The 16070-nt window shown below is 48.7% G+C and overlaps 2 protein-coding genes and 1 pseudogene across 10 annotated transcripts in view; 2 read left to right on the top strand and 1 right to left on the bottom strand.

The window, feature by feature from the left end:
- The window catches only part of CYP4F22 (cytochrome P450 family 4 subfamily F member 22), a 67101-nt gene that overhangs the window by 39477 nt on the left and 11554 nt on the right, over positions 1–16070 (bottom strand). The window lies entirely within an intron of this gene.
- LOC112305115 (male-enhanced antigen 1 pseudogene) lies at positions 2741–3254 on the top strand (annotated as a pseudogene).
- PGLYRP2 (peptidoglycan recognition protein 2) lies at positions 9855–15645 on the top strand. 2 transcript variants are annotated; one of them, XM_045195746.2, is made up of 7 exons: positions 9898–9947; positions 10208–10296; positions 10602–10725; positions 11798–12925; positions 13697–13907; positions 14347–14644; positions 15538–15645. In XM_045195746.2, the coding sequence occupies exons 3-7, from the start codon at positions 10635–10637 to the stop codon at positions 15625–15627; spliced, it is 1818 nt and encodes a 605-aa protein (XP_045051681.2). In that variant the 5' UTR covers positions 9898–9947; positions 10208–10296; positions 10602–10634; the 3' UTR covers positions 15628–15645. The 2 variants fall into 2 exon arrangements, with proteins under 2 accessions (XP_045051682.2, XP_045051681.2); XM_045195747.2 differs by lacking the exon at positions 10208–10296 and having other exon boundaries at positions 9855–9947.

The following is a 16070-nucleotide window of genomic DNA, read 5'->3' as shown; positions in this document are numbered from 1 at the left end:
TGGCCCACGCCTGTTTGGGGCACAGGAAGTCAGACTGCCTCTGGCTGTGCTGATATAAACTGTACAGCAAAGAAAAGGAGTGAGCGGGTTGGGGCAAAAGTGACTTCCAACAGGGGACCAGTCGTTGTGGTTTGTGACCACAGGCCACTCAGTCTGATTCAGCAAGATTCTGTGTTGTCAGAGGTCAGCTCCCCCAAAGAGCAAAACAACAAAGCAGCAAAGCGGAGGACCTGCCCTAGGAATCTCTCCTTCTCACTAGCTCCCAGAGGGGTTAAGTTTCAGGAAACTTCTCAAAAATGCTTGCAGGCTGGATTAGGTCACCAATGGCTGTGTGACTTTTGGCAAGTTACTCCACCCCTCTGAATGTCTTTTTTGTTTGTTTGATCCTTCTGTAAATCAAAGGCACCATCCTCTGCCTACATTACCATAGTCACTCTCCACAATAGGGCAGCGACTCTGATCATGGTCACTTATAGGTAGAGAAACAACGGCTTGGAAAAAGGAACTCACTTGCCCAAGCTGGGAGCTAAACCGAGATCTGTCAGATTCCAGCAATGGTGAGGCTTTTGGGGACCCAAGCCTAAGATCCTCTATAGCAAGTGTCTGGCACCCAGTGGTCACTAAGCAGACAGGAGCTATTCTTATAGTCATTAGCCTTAGGATGGTGTGGGACCACCTCTCCTTTCCCAACCCTAGTTTCCTAGGTTGCAAAATGGGGACTTAGAATCCTCCACTTAGAATTCTCTCCTTACCAGCTTTGGGAGACATCAGAGATATAAAGTGTGTAAAAATAAATGGTGGGCCTTTGGCAATTCCTTAAAAAGTTAAATGTATAGTTATCACATGACCCAGCAATTTCTCTCTAAGACATAGACCCAGAAAAATTGAAAATGGTACTCAAACAAGAACATGTACACACAGGTGCATAGCAGCACTAGTCACATTAGCCCAAAGTAGAAACAACCCAAATGGTCCATTATACAGTGATAAAAAAAAAGAGTCAACATAGTATTGGAAGTCCTAGCCACAGCAATTGGATAAGAAAAAGAAATAAAAGGCATCCAAATTGGAAAGGAGGAAGCAAAACTCTTATTGTTTGCACATAGAAAATCCTATAGACTAAAAAAAAAAAAAAAAAAAAAAAAAAGGAATGAAGCCATAAAAAGGAGTGAAACACTTACACCACAACATGAATGAACCTTGAAAACATTATGCTTGGTGACATGAGCTAGACACAAAAGGACACATATTGTATGATTCCTTTTTGTATGACATGCCCAGGGTAGGTAATTCTTAAAGACAGACAGTAGATTGGGAGTTCCCAGGGGCAGAGGGGAGGAGGGAATGGAGAGTGATTACTTAATCGATATTGGGTTTCTATCTGGGATGAAAATGTTCTGGAAGCCTGAATTGTTCGTGGGATCTCCCTGACCTCAGACAGGTTCCACTCCTCTGCCAGAGAGCCGTGCAGGTGATATACACCCACAGTGAAGTCACCACCCTTGGTCACAGGTGACTCAGCAAGAGGGCAGGTAGCAGAACCCAGGATATTGGACAGTCTGACCTGGTTCTTTCCCCCTGGCCCAGGAGCACCCAGCCAGGCAGGACCAGAGCTTAGGAGCTGTCGCAGGGTTGTCAAACTCATTTTCACCAGGGGTTACATCAGCCTCATGATTGCCTTCAAAGGGCCGAATGTAATTTCAACTCCTTAACATTTAAGGAGCAGTTACATTTATACAGTCCTAAAATTATTTTGGTCCTTTAAAGGCAACTATGAGGCTGATGTGGCCCCCAGTGAAAATGAGTTTGACACCCCTGATTTAGAGAGAAAATCCTCTGTTATTTTCACTTCTCTATGCTCAGCCTTGTGCTGATACCCCAAGAAGACTCAGCTCTGGAGCCAGCACTCAAGGAGCTCCCAGTCTGGAGAGTATGGAATTGGACATAGACACTCCCAGCCTCTCAGAGTCAGGACTGAGCCCAGAAAAGAGCCTGGAGCTGGGAAAGCCGATCCAGAGAAGAGAAGGCCTCCTAGAAAGGGGAATATGGGAGGTGGGTTTTGAAGAATAAATAGGAGTCCACCCGTGCAAATGAAAAGGCTTGTATTTTACATACATGCATACTTTACTAGTGGAAATGCAAAGTGATATAAGAAAATGAAAAAGTTTGTTAATTTTTTACACACTTGAGTACTTTACTAGTGGAGAGGAAAATGGGTGATATCTGGCAAAATTATGTATGAATTTATATAGTTGTGTGAATATATCCCAATGATTCTTTTGCAAAAATAAGAAAGATGAATGAACAAGGCTTTTCATAGCAACACTATTTAAAGTATCAAAACCCCGTAAATATCCTGTATGTCCATCAGTAGGGGACAGGTGAATAAACCATGGCACAACCACACTCTGGAGTACTATGCAGCTGTAAACAGGAATAAGAAAGATCCCTGTACACTAGAAACAGTGTTAAGTGGAAAAACAGCAACTTGGATTCATATATATATATATATATATATTTATTTATTTTAATTAAAAGCTAGACCATGAAAAATTATAAATGGTGGCCTCAGGAAGAGGCAGAAAACATGATAGAAGGCACAGGAATAGAAGGTAGATATCTCTCTGTATACTATGTTTTATAGATTTGACTTTGAAACCGTGTAAATATCTTACATAATTCTAAAATAATATTATGTTTTAAAAATAAGGGGTTGGGTGCTGGGCTCTGAGCGGCGCCTGACCAGATGGCAACAGTGGTTCTAGGGGGAGACACCCTGGGCCCTGAGCATGTCTTCCCCAATCAGACTGAGGTCCGCCCCAGGGCCCTACAGAAGGCACTGGGAGCAGTGAGGAGCCTGAGGAAGAGCAAGAGGAAACCAGGGCAGGTCCAGCTGGCTACTCCTACCAGCCCCTAAACCAAGATCCTGAACCAGAGGAGGTGGAGCTGGCACTAGTGGGGGATGAAGAAAGATGTAGTTGTTGATATCCAGGATTGGATCCAGGCCCCGGGGGTTCATTTACCAGACCCACTGTTAGAAAACACTGATGAAAAAGAGGAGGGAGGTACAGCATTGAGCAACACACAGCTCTATTCCCATGGGCCCAGAATATGTGCAGCTGGTGAAAAGGCCAATGGCTGGAGTAAGCCTGCCTACACCAGGAGCTCCTGCCTGGGCTCAGAAGATATCAGGTACCCAGTGGGAAGACATGGTACAGAAGGCTCTCCAAGCCCAGCAGGCATCCCCTGCCTGAAAGTGACCATCTTGAGAGCTGCCTTACCTGCCAGCATTCCAGACTGGAAGCAGCACAGGACTGAACACAGTCCTGGTTGTAATGCTCATCTCCATCCTCCCCATCTCCCTTCCCACATCAAGGCAAACCAGACTGCTTCTCAGAGACCCATCTTATTTATTCAGTTCTGTATGTATGGGGACACCGGCCCAAGCCCAACTCACCACTGCATGTATCACTCTGGAGAATAAAGCACCCTATGTACACAGCCAAAAAGTAATAATCCCCTCAGTTCACACCCACTAGGATGGCTATTATAAAAAAACAAACTAACAAGTAGTGGTGAGAATGTGGATAAACTGGAACCCTCGTGCAGTGCTGGTGGGAATGTGGGATCGTGCAGCAGTTGTGGGAAACAGTGTGGAGGTTTCCTGAAAAATTAAACATATAGTGACCATATTATCCATCAATTCCACTTCTGAATAAATACCAGAACTAAGTGACAGCAGGAACTCAAACATATTTGCACACCTGCGTTCGTAGCAGCACTATTCACAATAGCCCAGAGTAGAAACAACCCAAATGTCCACCATCAGATGAATGGATAAAAAGCACAGTCCATCCATATAATGAAATATTATTTATTCTTTCAAAGGTAGGAAATTCTGACACCTGCTTCAACGTGGATGAAACTTGAAGACATTTTGCTAAGTGAAAGAAGCCAGTCGCAAAAAACAAACATGATTCCAGTTATATGAGGTCCCTAGAGGAGTCAAATTTACAGAGACAGGAAGTAGATGGTGGGTGTCAGGGGCTGGGGGAGGGGGAATGCGAAGCCAGTATTTAGTGGGGACAGAGTTTGAATTTGGAAGATGAAAAAGTTCTGGAGATGGACGGTGAATGGTTGGTCAATAATGAGATTGCACTCGATGAGAATGCCAGCTAAATGTACACTTAAAGATAGTTAAAATGGTAAACTTTATGTCATGTATATTTTACTGCAATCGAAAGTAATGTGGTATTATCTCACTTGAATGACTCAGTTACTCTCAGCTGCATTTGTTACAATACAATATATCAGAGATATTTTTTAATGGGGAGGGGAAAATGAAGAATGAGGTTAATTTTTTTATCATAATAAAAGATTGATAATAGTAATTACAACAATATTAATTCTGTTTTTTGAGATTTTTTAAATTACACACTGACCCATTTCAGTAAATTCATGGGTTCACAAATATGTATATAGGAAAGGAATCTCATTCTTTACCTTGGGAGGACGTAAAGGAGCCCAACAGCCATTTTGGAAACTAGAGAGAAAGAAGAGCCAAGCATTTACCTTGCCTTTCCCATGCAAATTGTACCATTGGGGGACCAGGTGGCAGAGGAGAGGATGTTTCTTTTTCCAGAGGTATTCCAGCTAATAAGTGAAGAAGCAATAATATCATTCTAATATTACTCTGTTGTACTTCTAATGAATTAGTTGATCTAGACGATGATCAGTAATGTGAGATAACATTGTGGAAGAGAGCCAGTGGGTGGAGGTCACAGAGAAATAAGATGGCTCAGGAGTTGGCACATGTCAACTGGATGATGGATGTACATGGGGGTACATTATAAATATTATAAAATATTACACAATATTTTTTAATATGTTTGAAATTTACTATTTAGAGAAAAATGTTTAAAGTCCTTTGCCTTGTATCATTCTATTGAAACAGGGTGATGACAGCTAGGAGCCTGTAGATCACAGGTGGCAAACACAAGGCCCAAGGGCCCAATCCAGCCCTCCACCTTGTTTTATCCAGCCTGGCACCTGGCGGCAGCATCGAGCTCCTTGTCCCTAGTTAAAGAGTAGTTACATTTGTACAGTCCTAAAATTACATTCGGCCCTTTGAAGGTAACCGTGAGGCTGATGTGGCCCCCGGTGAAAATGAGTTTGACACACCTGTTGTAAGTGCTGGGTAATTAAGTCCCAGGGGGTGCCAATGTCTGGCCCTGTTTACCCCACCTTTGGTCTTGGCCTCTAGCATACTGCCGAAGGCTGAGCTCATGATTTCGCTGTAGTATCCAGTGTCCTCAGTTACAAAACTCCCGTCTCTCCTGTTCCAGGACCAGGTGTCCTAGAGATTAAATCTTACCTCTACTCTCCTAGAAAGATACAACTTCAGTCAACTTCTACCCACCGGGGAACTGTAGAATAGCCCCAGCTGCAGGCTGTGGGATTGATTGCTCACACCATGACTTGCTTTTCCCTTTGGCAAATTAGGTTCAGCCAATTCTGGAGCTGGCCTGCCCTGACTTCAGTGATTTGGCTGGGGTTCCAGACTGGCTTAAGGCCCAGCCCTAAAGCCCAGCTGGCTGCTGAGGGGCCAGAGCCAGTAGGGAAGCCTGGGGTTGGACAAATGCCCCAGCTGCAGAAATAATACATGACCAGAATGTGGGAGTCAGGTCATAACAGATTATCCTGTGGGCTGGCCTCTGCTGGGGAGGCTGGAGCAGGTGGGTAGATTGGCAGAAATGACTCCTTACTCACCGAACGCTTTCCACATGCTAGCACAGTTTTAGCTAGTTTAACCCTCACAGTAACCCTATGAGGTTGGTACTATTGGCCTATTTTAGAGATACACAAAATGAAGGACAGAGATTAAGCCACTTGGTCCAGCTAGTAAGCCACAGACTGAGAACTGAATCTGGGTGGGCTGGCTGAGCATGGGCCGGCAAACTTTATTAAGAGGCCGCATAAAAATAATTGTACAATAGTTTGTACATAAAGCTTGATTAAAACCCATTTTGAAAAATTTTTTAAAGGCCACATGAATTTGAACTAAATGAAATCACTATTCTGAACAGATATCTGCACCCAATGTTCACTGATACATTATTCACAACAGCCAAGACATGGAAACAACCTAATGCCCATCAATGGATGAACAAAGATAGAAGAGATACATATACGTGTGTGTATGTGTATATATATGAATATTATTCAGCCATCAGAAAAAAAGGACACCCTGCCATTTGTGACAACATGAATGGAAGTTGAGGGCATTTTGCTAAGTGAAATAAGTCAGACAGAAAAAGACAAATACTGTATGATCTCATTTACATGTAAAATCTAAAAATAAAATCAACTCGTAGAAACAGAGAGTAGAATGGTGGTTGCCAGGGCCTGGGAGATGCTGGTTGAAGGGTGCAAACTTCTAGTTACAAGTTAAATAAGTTCTGAAAATCTAATGTACAGCTTGGTGACTATAATTAACAATATAGTATTATATGCTTAAAATTTGCTAAGAGAGTAGATCTTAAAAGTTCTCATCACACACAAAAAAGGTAACCACGAAGTGATAAATGTGTTAACTAAACTTACTGTGGTATTGCATTTTGCAATATGTACACATATCAAATCAACTCACTGTACACCTTAAACTTACACACTGTTATATGTGGGTTATGTCTCACAAAGCTGGGGAAGGGAGAAGTCACACAGTAAGAAATATTTTCAGCTTTGCAGACCAGATGGCCTCTGTCAAATCAACTGAATTCCACTGTTATAGAATCAAAAGTCATAGACAACATACAAACAAATGGGAAAAGATGTATTCCAATAAACCTTCATTTTACATAAACGAATTGTGATATATCCGTACAATGGAATATTATTCAGCCATAAAAAGGATCAATCCCTGATTTTAAAAAAGCACTGATTCGTACTATAATGTGAATAAAACTCAAAAACATTATGCTCAGTAAAATAATAAAAACCAGACAGGCCCTGGCTGGCGCACCTCAGTTGGCTGGAGCATCATCCCCTAGCCAAAAGGTTGCGGGTTCGGTTCCTGGTCAGGGCACATGACTAGGTTTTGGGTTTGATCCCTGGTGCAGGCACATACAAGAGGCAACTTGAGGCAACCAACTGATGCTTCTCTCTTGCATCAGTGTTTCTCTCTCCCTCTTCCTCTCTCCCTTCCTCTCTTCTCTAAAAGCAATGAAAAAAAAATGTCCTCAGGTAAAGATTAAAAAAGTAAAAATAAAAATGAATGCCAGACACAAAATGTCATATATTGCATGATTCTGTTTATATGAAATGTCAAGGCAAATCCATAGAGACAGAGAGTGGGTGGTGATCGCCGGGGACAAATGAATACTGGAGAATGACTACTTAATGGGTACAGGGCTTTATTTCAAGTTGATGAAAATGTTTTAGAACTAGGTAGAGGTGGTGGTTATACAACATTGTGAATGTACTAAATGCCACAGAAGTTCATACTTTAAAATTAGTTCACTTTATGTAAGATAAATTTCACCTTGAGGGGAAAAAAAAATATTGTTTTTTTCCATGTTGACAGCTTATCCATAGGCTGTAGCTTGCTGACTCCTGCTGTACAACATCTCTTCACAAAACCCAGAGCCAAATGAGAACACACAGGCATATAAAATCTTAGCTTAGCCCTGGCCGGGTGTCTCAGTTGGTTGGAGCATAGTGCCCATACATCAAAATGTTGCAGGTTAGCTCCTAGTAAGGGCAAATACCTAGGTTGTGGGTTTGATCCCTGGTCAGGGTGTTCGGGAAGCAACTGATCAATGTTCTCTCTCTCTCTTTCTCTCTCCGTCCCCCCTGCCGCCCCCTTTCTTCCTCTCTCTCTAAAATCAATAAAAACATATCCTTGGATGAGGATTTTTAAAATCTTAACTCAAAGCTCTGCACACGGCAATTATTATTCCTACTATTAATTATCAAGGTCTTCATTATTATCACATTACTGCTTCCAAACTGAATATTATTAACTCTGACCTTGGCTCCAAGCCCAGCCCTTCTCCAGGTTCCTTTTCCTCTGGCCCCTGGCCCTGATGGCAGCCTCACTTCAGATCCAGGGCCCAGGGCTCTGCCTGTCTGTGCCAATGCTACTTCCACTAGGGCTGTCCCCAGGCCCTGAACAGTAGCTACTCTCACAAAACTCCTGGTCGGTCTGCAACCTGGAGGGGCCTTGACCTACCCTGGCAGGTGGCCTCACGAGGTGGGAGAAAAGTAGGGGTGGTGCTCACCCTTGGAGCCTTAGCCTTTCTGCTTCCTCCCAGGCCCAGCCCAGCCCAGGTGTCTGTGTGTCTGTATATGTGTGTGCGTGTGCTTCATGGCCCGATCCCAAACTGACCCCATATCCTCAGTCAAGCCTTTCATGTACTCAGCAATTCCTGCCACCTCCCTGCCACCCACTTGGTCCTTGGCCTGTGCTGGGCATTTCTGGGCACTCTAAGAGGACTCGGTGTCTCCTAGTCTCAGGGAGACAGAACTGGACAGAGAAACTCGCAGCCCTGAATGGACAGGTCTGGGTCGAAAGGAGAAGCCCTAGGCTAGGGAGCCAGGAAAAGAAAATGGGGCAGCCAGGGGTAATCAGGGCGGCTTCCTGGAAAAAGAGTCCTACACTAGAAGGTCACAAGTTCCAGACAGACCCTAAGGGAAATGCTGGCCGGTATGGCATTCCCCTAGTTCAAACTCGATCCAGCCTCTGCCACCAACTTCAAGCTTTAAAAGGGAATCAGCCTCTCTAGCTGGCCCCTGAATTCCTGGGTGAAGTTGCTCTACAGCTAGTCGGCAAACACTTCCCCAGGGTGAAGGGTCATAATTACATTGATCCGGACCCAACCACAGGATAGTGAAAACATGCACTGGCCTTGGAGCCCTACTCAGTTTCTAGCTGTGTGACCTTGGGTGAGTTACTTAACCTCTCTGAGCCTACCCGCCTACTAGATAAAATGGGCATAAGACAGTTAAATAAAACCACAAGCTCCCCCACCCCTTCTAGGTGCAATCAGTGGGAGAATCAGAGGGACAAACTCAAAATTTATAATGCTGAATAAAGGCCGTTCCCAGACCAGGTGGGCATCAGGTGGGATCTCATGGACAGCCACCCCACAGCATCCCAGGGCTCCCCTCTGGTCTACACAGGGCCACCAGGACTAGGGCGAGGTGAGTGAGGCACAAAGACAGGATCAGAATTCTTGATTTTTCCTTTTACCTCTGACTCCAGTAATCTCTGCACGGCACTGTCCCTGACCCTACCTCTATCAATTATAAAATGTTGATATTTTATTCATCATGGACTTCTTGCATTCACTTTGGTCTATTAAAATATTGCTTAACTTGTTGACTGAGATTTTTCGTACCACCTTAAATTTTGTGCCAGAGGAGGATGTTTCACTCTCCTCATTCTAGTCCCTGCCCCAGGTGGACACACGGACCTCTTCCTGCATGTTGCTCTACCAGGCAGAGCCCCATTCCCGTTGGAAACTGGGACTCAGAGGAGATTTCCTTGATTCCCCCGGGGAGTGACCCCCATTCATTCCCTCCCCCAGGGCCCTACTCCCTGAGCCTCCATTGCATCCCCAGCTCCATGCTGGGTGATGCTGAGTCCCCAGAAGGAAGACACTCGATATCTGAGCAGGCTCCCCCTGGGGAATCCCAAGACTGGCTCAGCCTGGGCATTCCCAGGCCTGCCCAGGGCTTGCCCTTTGCTGAGTGCCCAGCCTAGTGGGTCTCCTGGAAACTCCCCAGGCTGGTTCCAGGGTGGGAAGCCCACAGTGAAGCAATTTGCACAGCACCCCAGTCACACTGAGCCCATCCCACCTGACACTCCAATAAAGGGAGGCAGGCTCACTTCTGCAGGACTCGGCCACAGCCTGGGAGAAGGGGAGGACCCTTCACTATCAACCCAGGTGAGCCAAGAAACCAGCTCCTGGGACAAAGCCAGGGTCCGAAAGGCCCTGGGCCCAGTCCCTGCTGTCAGCTACATCTGGTGGCTTTGGATCAGGAGCTGGAATTGAATAAGAAAAGACATCTCCTGGTCCCCTGGGTTCACAGCAGGCCCCAGTAAAAATAACCCCCAGCCCCTGCTCCCATTCTCTGCCTGAGCCTGAAGTGCTGGCAGCAAAGGCAGGAGGTAGTCCCAACTTCAGGCGCATCCTCCTCTCCTCAGCCCCAGAACATTTCAGTCTTACCAGTTGGACTGGCACCTGAGAGTCCCCTGTAGGGGCCAGCAGCAGCAACCAAATGATCAGGAAAGAGGTAGGACTTGCTGGATTGGCCTCAGTCTGCTTTTCTGGGAATGGGCAGAGTATGTTGGAGTCTAAACTACTTGGCCTCCAGGTGCCTCCTGGGTTGGGCTTGGCTTGCTAACCCTTGACCTCAGCCTGGACAGGATTGGATGGGGAAGCCCCTGGGAACCATATGACCTTCACCCAGGGTACTCTGTCCCTATGCCTCTGCTGCCTCCCGCCCACAGCTCTGCAAGGGACAGCCGTATCATTCACCCCTGGACTTTGACAGTGACCAAAGACACCACTCCGCTCTCTGTGCCTGTCTCCCTACAGCTCTGCCGAGGTCTCTGCTGAAGTCAACCAGATATGCCCCCCAGAAACTGGAATCCCACAACAGTAGTCCAGGGTATCCTCTGGATCCTGCTTGGACTGTGGCCGTGGCCGGAGCCAGGGACAGGTAGGTCAGAAGGCAGAGGCCTGCAGCCAGGACAATCGATTCTACAGAAGTGTACTGCTGTCCTCTCTGTGACCAGTCCTATACAGGGTAAGACTAGAGACCCCAGGAGACCTCAGTCTCAAGGAACCTCCAGTGTGGGGACACAGATGCTTCCAGCTGCACAGGGTCAAGGCAGGGGGTGAGGGAAGGACCTGGGGCCAGAAGAGCAAAAATCATGAAGGCTTCCTGGAGGAAGGGACACTGATCTAGGACAGAAAGGAGAAGAATTTTACTTGGACAGAAACAGGAAAGGGCATTTTAGTCAGAGAGAAAAACAGAGGAGTTATAGTGTGGACCATCCACCCAAATTTCTGGACTGATAATCCTGCTTCTCCCACTTCCTGTCTGTGTGAACTAAAACAGGTCATTTAATCTCTCTGAGCTCATGAGGTCATCGTGAAGATTAAATTTGTTAAGTTATCTAAGTCTCCTGGCACATAGTAAATGTTTAATAAATGTTAGCTATTATTCAACAACCTGAGCCCAGCCCTATTATTCAGCTCTGAGCCCAGCACTTCTAGGTTCCAGTTCAGCTGCTGACATTTCCTCTACAAGACACAGGCCCACCCTCTCCCTCCCTGAACATTCTCCAGACACCTTGCCCTTTAAAATTCCCCAAACTCCAATCCACCACCAAAAACTGTCCATCTTTCCCTTAGAATACCTGGGGACTCTGCCCACTTTTGTCCATCACACTGCCACCATCCTAGCTTTGGCAATCTTTATTGCTCACCTCCACATTATTTCCCTCTCTCTACCCTAGCCTCCTGAAAGTTCACTATCCACAGGCAGTCAAAGGAGCAATCTTAGAACACTCCTGGTGATGAACCTGCCATGGCTCCCCAGTGCTCACAGATAGTCTAAGCACCTTAACCTGTTGTCTGTGCCTCAGTTTCCTCATTTACACCAGGATGGTGTTGGGAGTCACAGGGCTGTCAGATGGAGAGCATTGAGAAGATGTGGAAGCAGCAGCGGGAGGCTCAGGAAGAGGGGGTGCTGGGCTGCTGGGCTAACACCATCCCTCCTCCTGCAGCATCCCTGCCCCTCCTCATGGACTCTGTCATCCAGGCTCTGGCTGAGCTTGAGCAGAAGGGGCCGGTCACCGAGGCCAGCCACACCGCCTCTGTGTGGCAGCTGACAGCCCAGAACTCTGGTCCTCATGATCCCCTCCATCAGTTCCTGCTAGAAGGACAGAGTTTCAGGACCACCAAGCTGGATCTCCTTGCACTGAGTCCAGAGCTGCGAGGCCTGACTGAGGAGGTGGCTCGGCACGATGTGCAGGGCAGGCAGGAATACGGGGTGGTACTGGCACCCGACGGCTCAACGGTGGCTGTGGAGCCTCTTCTGGCAGGGCTGAAAGCAGGGTTGCAGAGGCACAGGATCATAAACTTGCCTTTGGACAGCACAGCCACCCCTCTGGGTGCCGGAGCCACCTTTCCAGATGTTGGAGCCATGGTTCCTGATGTAAGAGCCACCTCCCCAGGACTCAGGGATGCCTCTCCACATGTTAGGTCTGCAGGTGTTGGAGCTATGTCTCGGAATGTTAGAGCAACAGATCTCAATGTGGGAGCCATCTTTCCAGATGTCCAAGACCCCTCTTCAGATGTCCAAGTCACCTCTCTAGATAACCAAACCTCCTCACCAGATGCCAAAGCAAAGTCTCCGGCGACCGTGGACAGCCTCCTGGTGGTTACCTTGGCCAGAGACCTGGGCCTGACCTTCCTCCAGGGCCCCCAGACCCAGAGCCACCCAGGCCTGGGAGCTGAGGGCTGCTGGGACCAGTTGTCTGTCCCCAGGAACTTCACGCTCCTGGACCCTGGGGCATCACTGCTTACGACGGCCTTCCTCAATGGTGCTCTGGATGGGGTCCTCCTTGGAGACTACCTGAGCCGGGCTCCTGAGCCCCGGCCACCCCTGAGCCACCTCCTGAGCCAGTACTATGGAGCTGGGGTGGCTGGAGACCCAGGACTTCGCAGCAATTTCCGAAGGCAGAACGGAGCTTCTCTGACTTCAGCCCCTGCCCTGACCCAGCAGGTTTGGGGTGCCCTCATCCTGCTACAGAGACTGGAGCCAGCACACCCTCAGCTTCAGGGCATGAGCCAAGAACAGCTGGCACAGGTGGCCACCCTTGCCACCAAGGAGTACACTGAGGCTTTCCTGGGTAAGAAGGGTCCCCTCCCCCAAGATCCTCCCTCTCACAGTCACAGACACTCTCAGCCCTATGTGGTCAGGGGGAGCCAGGACTAGGAATTCCAGAGGGGGAAATAGGGCTCTCGCTGGGGGGACAGGGCAGCTGCAGAGGTAAGCAAAGGCTAGATTTAGGTCTTGAAGGATGAAAAGGAGTTCATGTAACAAAAAAAACTTGAGGAAGCAGGCATTGCAGGAGGTGGGCTCAACACATGCAAAGGCACAGAGATTGGAATAAAAATTCAACCAGTTATTCCTTGCATCTTTAGGTGAGTTGCTTCACTCCTCCGAATCTCACCTTTTTAAGTGAAGTGGGGTTAATCTGCTACCTCTTGGATTTGCTGGATGGTTTGAGAAAGAAAGCAAGTAGTACACAACTAAAGCATAATAATTGTGGGCCAAGATTGCTCTTCCTCAGTGTGGCTGTCTCTCCTAGGGCTCAGGGCAGGGCCAGCTGCACAGAGTGTTACCTCCTGGATTGTAAAGAGCCTTGAAGTCTGACCTATAATTCTTGGGGGTTATCCTGAAGGGGGTGGGAGTCATAGCCGATAATTCCGATGGGACTGGGATGCTGTAAGATTTAGTGAAGTTAGATCCCAAGGGAGGCCAGTGTGATGTGAGACTGAACTGTCCCCAAATCTGGAAGGAGGCTGGGGGAATGGCCCACAGATGCGCTCTAATGGGGGTACAGGCGGCAGGAAGAGAAACGCTGACTGACCCCAGCCCTGTACGCCCTTCCCCACAGGATGCCCGGCGATCCACCCCCGCTGCCGCTGGGATGCAGCACCGTATCGGGGCCGCCCAAAGCCCTTGCAGCTGCCTCTCGGGTTCTTGTACGTGCATCACACATACTTGCCCGCATCCCCCTGCACTGCCTTCGCGCGCTGTGCGGCGAAAATGCGCTCCATGCAGCGCTTCCACCAGGACACGCGCGGCTGGGACGACATCGGGTACAGGTAGGCGGGGCCTGGAAGCGGGGGAGGGAACAGTTACTAGACGCCGGAGCTTGGGTGGGCAGAGCCTAACCCAGGGGGCGGGTTGTACCGGAGCAAACCCAGCGAAAGGAGTGGGGTGGGTGGGGCCAATGTGGAGAGGGGCGTGGCCTAAACTAGGGTGGGACCCTCAGGGGCTGGAGCCAGGCAGTGATGGGGTTAGGCCTAAGACAGAAAAGTGCTGTGAATTGGGCAGGAGCTAGACCTGAGACAACTTGGAGAGGCCGGACAGAAAGGGGCGTAGCCAATGCCAGAGAAATAGGAGGGTTACTGGGTGGCATCTGGTGGAGGAGTGGGATGAGGCAGTGCCAGGCAGAGACAGTGCGACCAGGCAAGACTTGGCACAGATATCCGGCAGGGCACCCCTGACGCCACGCGTTGGCTGCCCCTTTCTCCTCCGCAGTTTCGTGGTGGGCTCAGATGGCTACGTGTACGAGGGCCGCGGCTGGCACAGGGTGGGCGCGCATACACTAGGCCACAACTCCCGCGGTTTCGGCGTGGCCTTCGTGGGCAACTACACCGCAGAGCTGCCTGCAGATGCTGCCCTGCGCACGGTGCGCGATGTGCTTCCCAGGTGCGCGGTGCGCGCTGGCCTTCTGCGGCCGGACTACGCAGTGCTTGGCCACCGCCAGCTGGTGCGCACCGAGTGCCCTGGGGATGCGCTCTTCCACCTGCTGAGCACCTGGCCTCACTTCAACGCAGTGAGTCTGTGACACCTGTATTACCTCGGCCTACGATCCATCTGACACTAGCTCAGCTCCTGACCCCTGCCTGCCTGCCTACCCAACCTCAGCAGGCCCCTCTCTTTCCTGTAACCCCTATGCCCACACAGCCTCAACCAAGTCCCTAACCTCCCTTGCTGCCTTTCTATTCAGTCAGCCTAGTCCCAGCTTTTAAGTTGTTTTGATCGCAGCATTTCCTACCCACTGTCCTCTCCCTGCGCAACCTCAGCCTAGCCCCTGATCCAGCCAGCTTGTTGTTTGCCCAGCTTCCAATATGTCTGCCCTCCCAACCAGGTCATGAACCCTGACTCCTCCAGCAGCCCCTTTGCCCTCGCAACTTCAGCCTGGCCTGCATCACCTATACCCGAGTCACAATGCTTCTGCCTGCACAACCTCATCCCAGCCCACCAAACCTTGGACTCACACCTGGCCCCTACTCAAAGGACCTCTGTATACACAACAGTAACCTAGCTGGTGTTTCCCTACAGAAAACCCCTTTGCCTGCACATCTGTCCAGTTCCTAACTGTAGGTTTCAGTCTTCTGTCCAGACAATCTCATCCCTGGGGATGCTTGCACAGCCCTAGCCTCCCTGACCCTTGATGGCAATTCTTATGCTGGAGCAATCTAGGCCCAACCAGCACAACCTTGGCCCCAGACCCTGACCTCAATCACCACCAAAACACCTCTACTCACACACCTGCACAATGTCATGCTATCTGCATACTACCACTCTACTTCATTAAGCTGGCCTGCAATTAGAGTTGTATCTACCCGCTCAGTTTCTCTTCTTCCTCATACAGTGTTCCACCATGAGGAGAGGCAGCCCAGCCTCCCCCTCTCTCCAAGCCTCACACTCTCTTGTCTTTTCTAGAATGTGAAGCCAAGAATTGCCAGGAGGGCCTCTAGGAGATCCAAGAGGAAGCTACCTCCAGGGACCCTGCCAGCCACAGGCTTCCAATAAAGAGACTGTGGAAAGAAAGCCTGTGTCTATGCATTATCTGTGTTTGCACATGTTGTCTTGGTTTGGATTTGCTCAGAATCAGACCCTGAGACAAAAATTCCAGTACAAGTAGTTTGGGAGGTGATCCCAGGACATGTCATTTGGGGAACAAGGAATAGAGGTAGGGAAGGGAAGGCAGCCCAGAAACGGTGCCTTATCAAGCAAGTTGGCACTGGGGGCACATGGAGCTCAATCCCACTGGGGACCTCTGGGAGACAGCATAGGACACACCCTAAAGTCATCCCATCGAAGGAGTGAGGAAACTGGAGTATTAATCTTCCAACTCCCATAGCCATTTAGGGAGGTGCTAATTCTCTATTGGGCTGCTTGTTGCATGGGCTCCATCTGTCAGAGAAAGTCCTTCAGCAAAAATGCAGGGAGTTGGGAGTGGAGCCAGAATGCAA

Source organism: Desmodus rotundus, chromosome 9 (assembly GCF_022682495.2).
Source record: "Desmodus rotundus isolate HL8 chromosome 9, HLdesRot8A.1, whole genome shotgun sequence".
Lineage (NCBI taxonomy): Eukaryota > Metazoa > Chordata > Mammalia > Chiroptera > Phyllostomidae > Desmodus > Desmodus rotundus.
The sequence above is the reverse complement of the archived record's forward strand: the minus strand, read 5'-3'. Positions and strand labels throughout refer to the sequence as shown.

What these genes read in the sequence shown, in the direction of transcription:
- PGLYRP2 (XM_045195747.2), top strand. Translation starts at nt 10,635, where the DNA reads ATGCCCCCCAGAAACTGGAATCCCACAACAGTAGTCCAGGGTATCCTC. An exon ending in GTGGCCGGAGCCAGGGACAG is followed by an intron (nt 10,726 to 11,797) that starts GTAGGTCAGAAG and finishes CTCCTCCTGCAG; the next exon opens with CATCCCTGCCCCTCCTCATG. An exon ending in CCTGGCCTCACTTCAACGCA is followed by an intron (nt 14,645 to 15,537) that starts GTGAGTCTGTGA and finishes TGTCTTTTCTAG; the next exon opens with AATGTGAAGCCAAGAATTGC.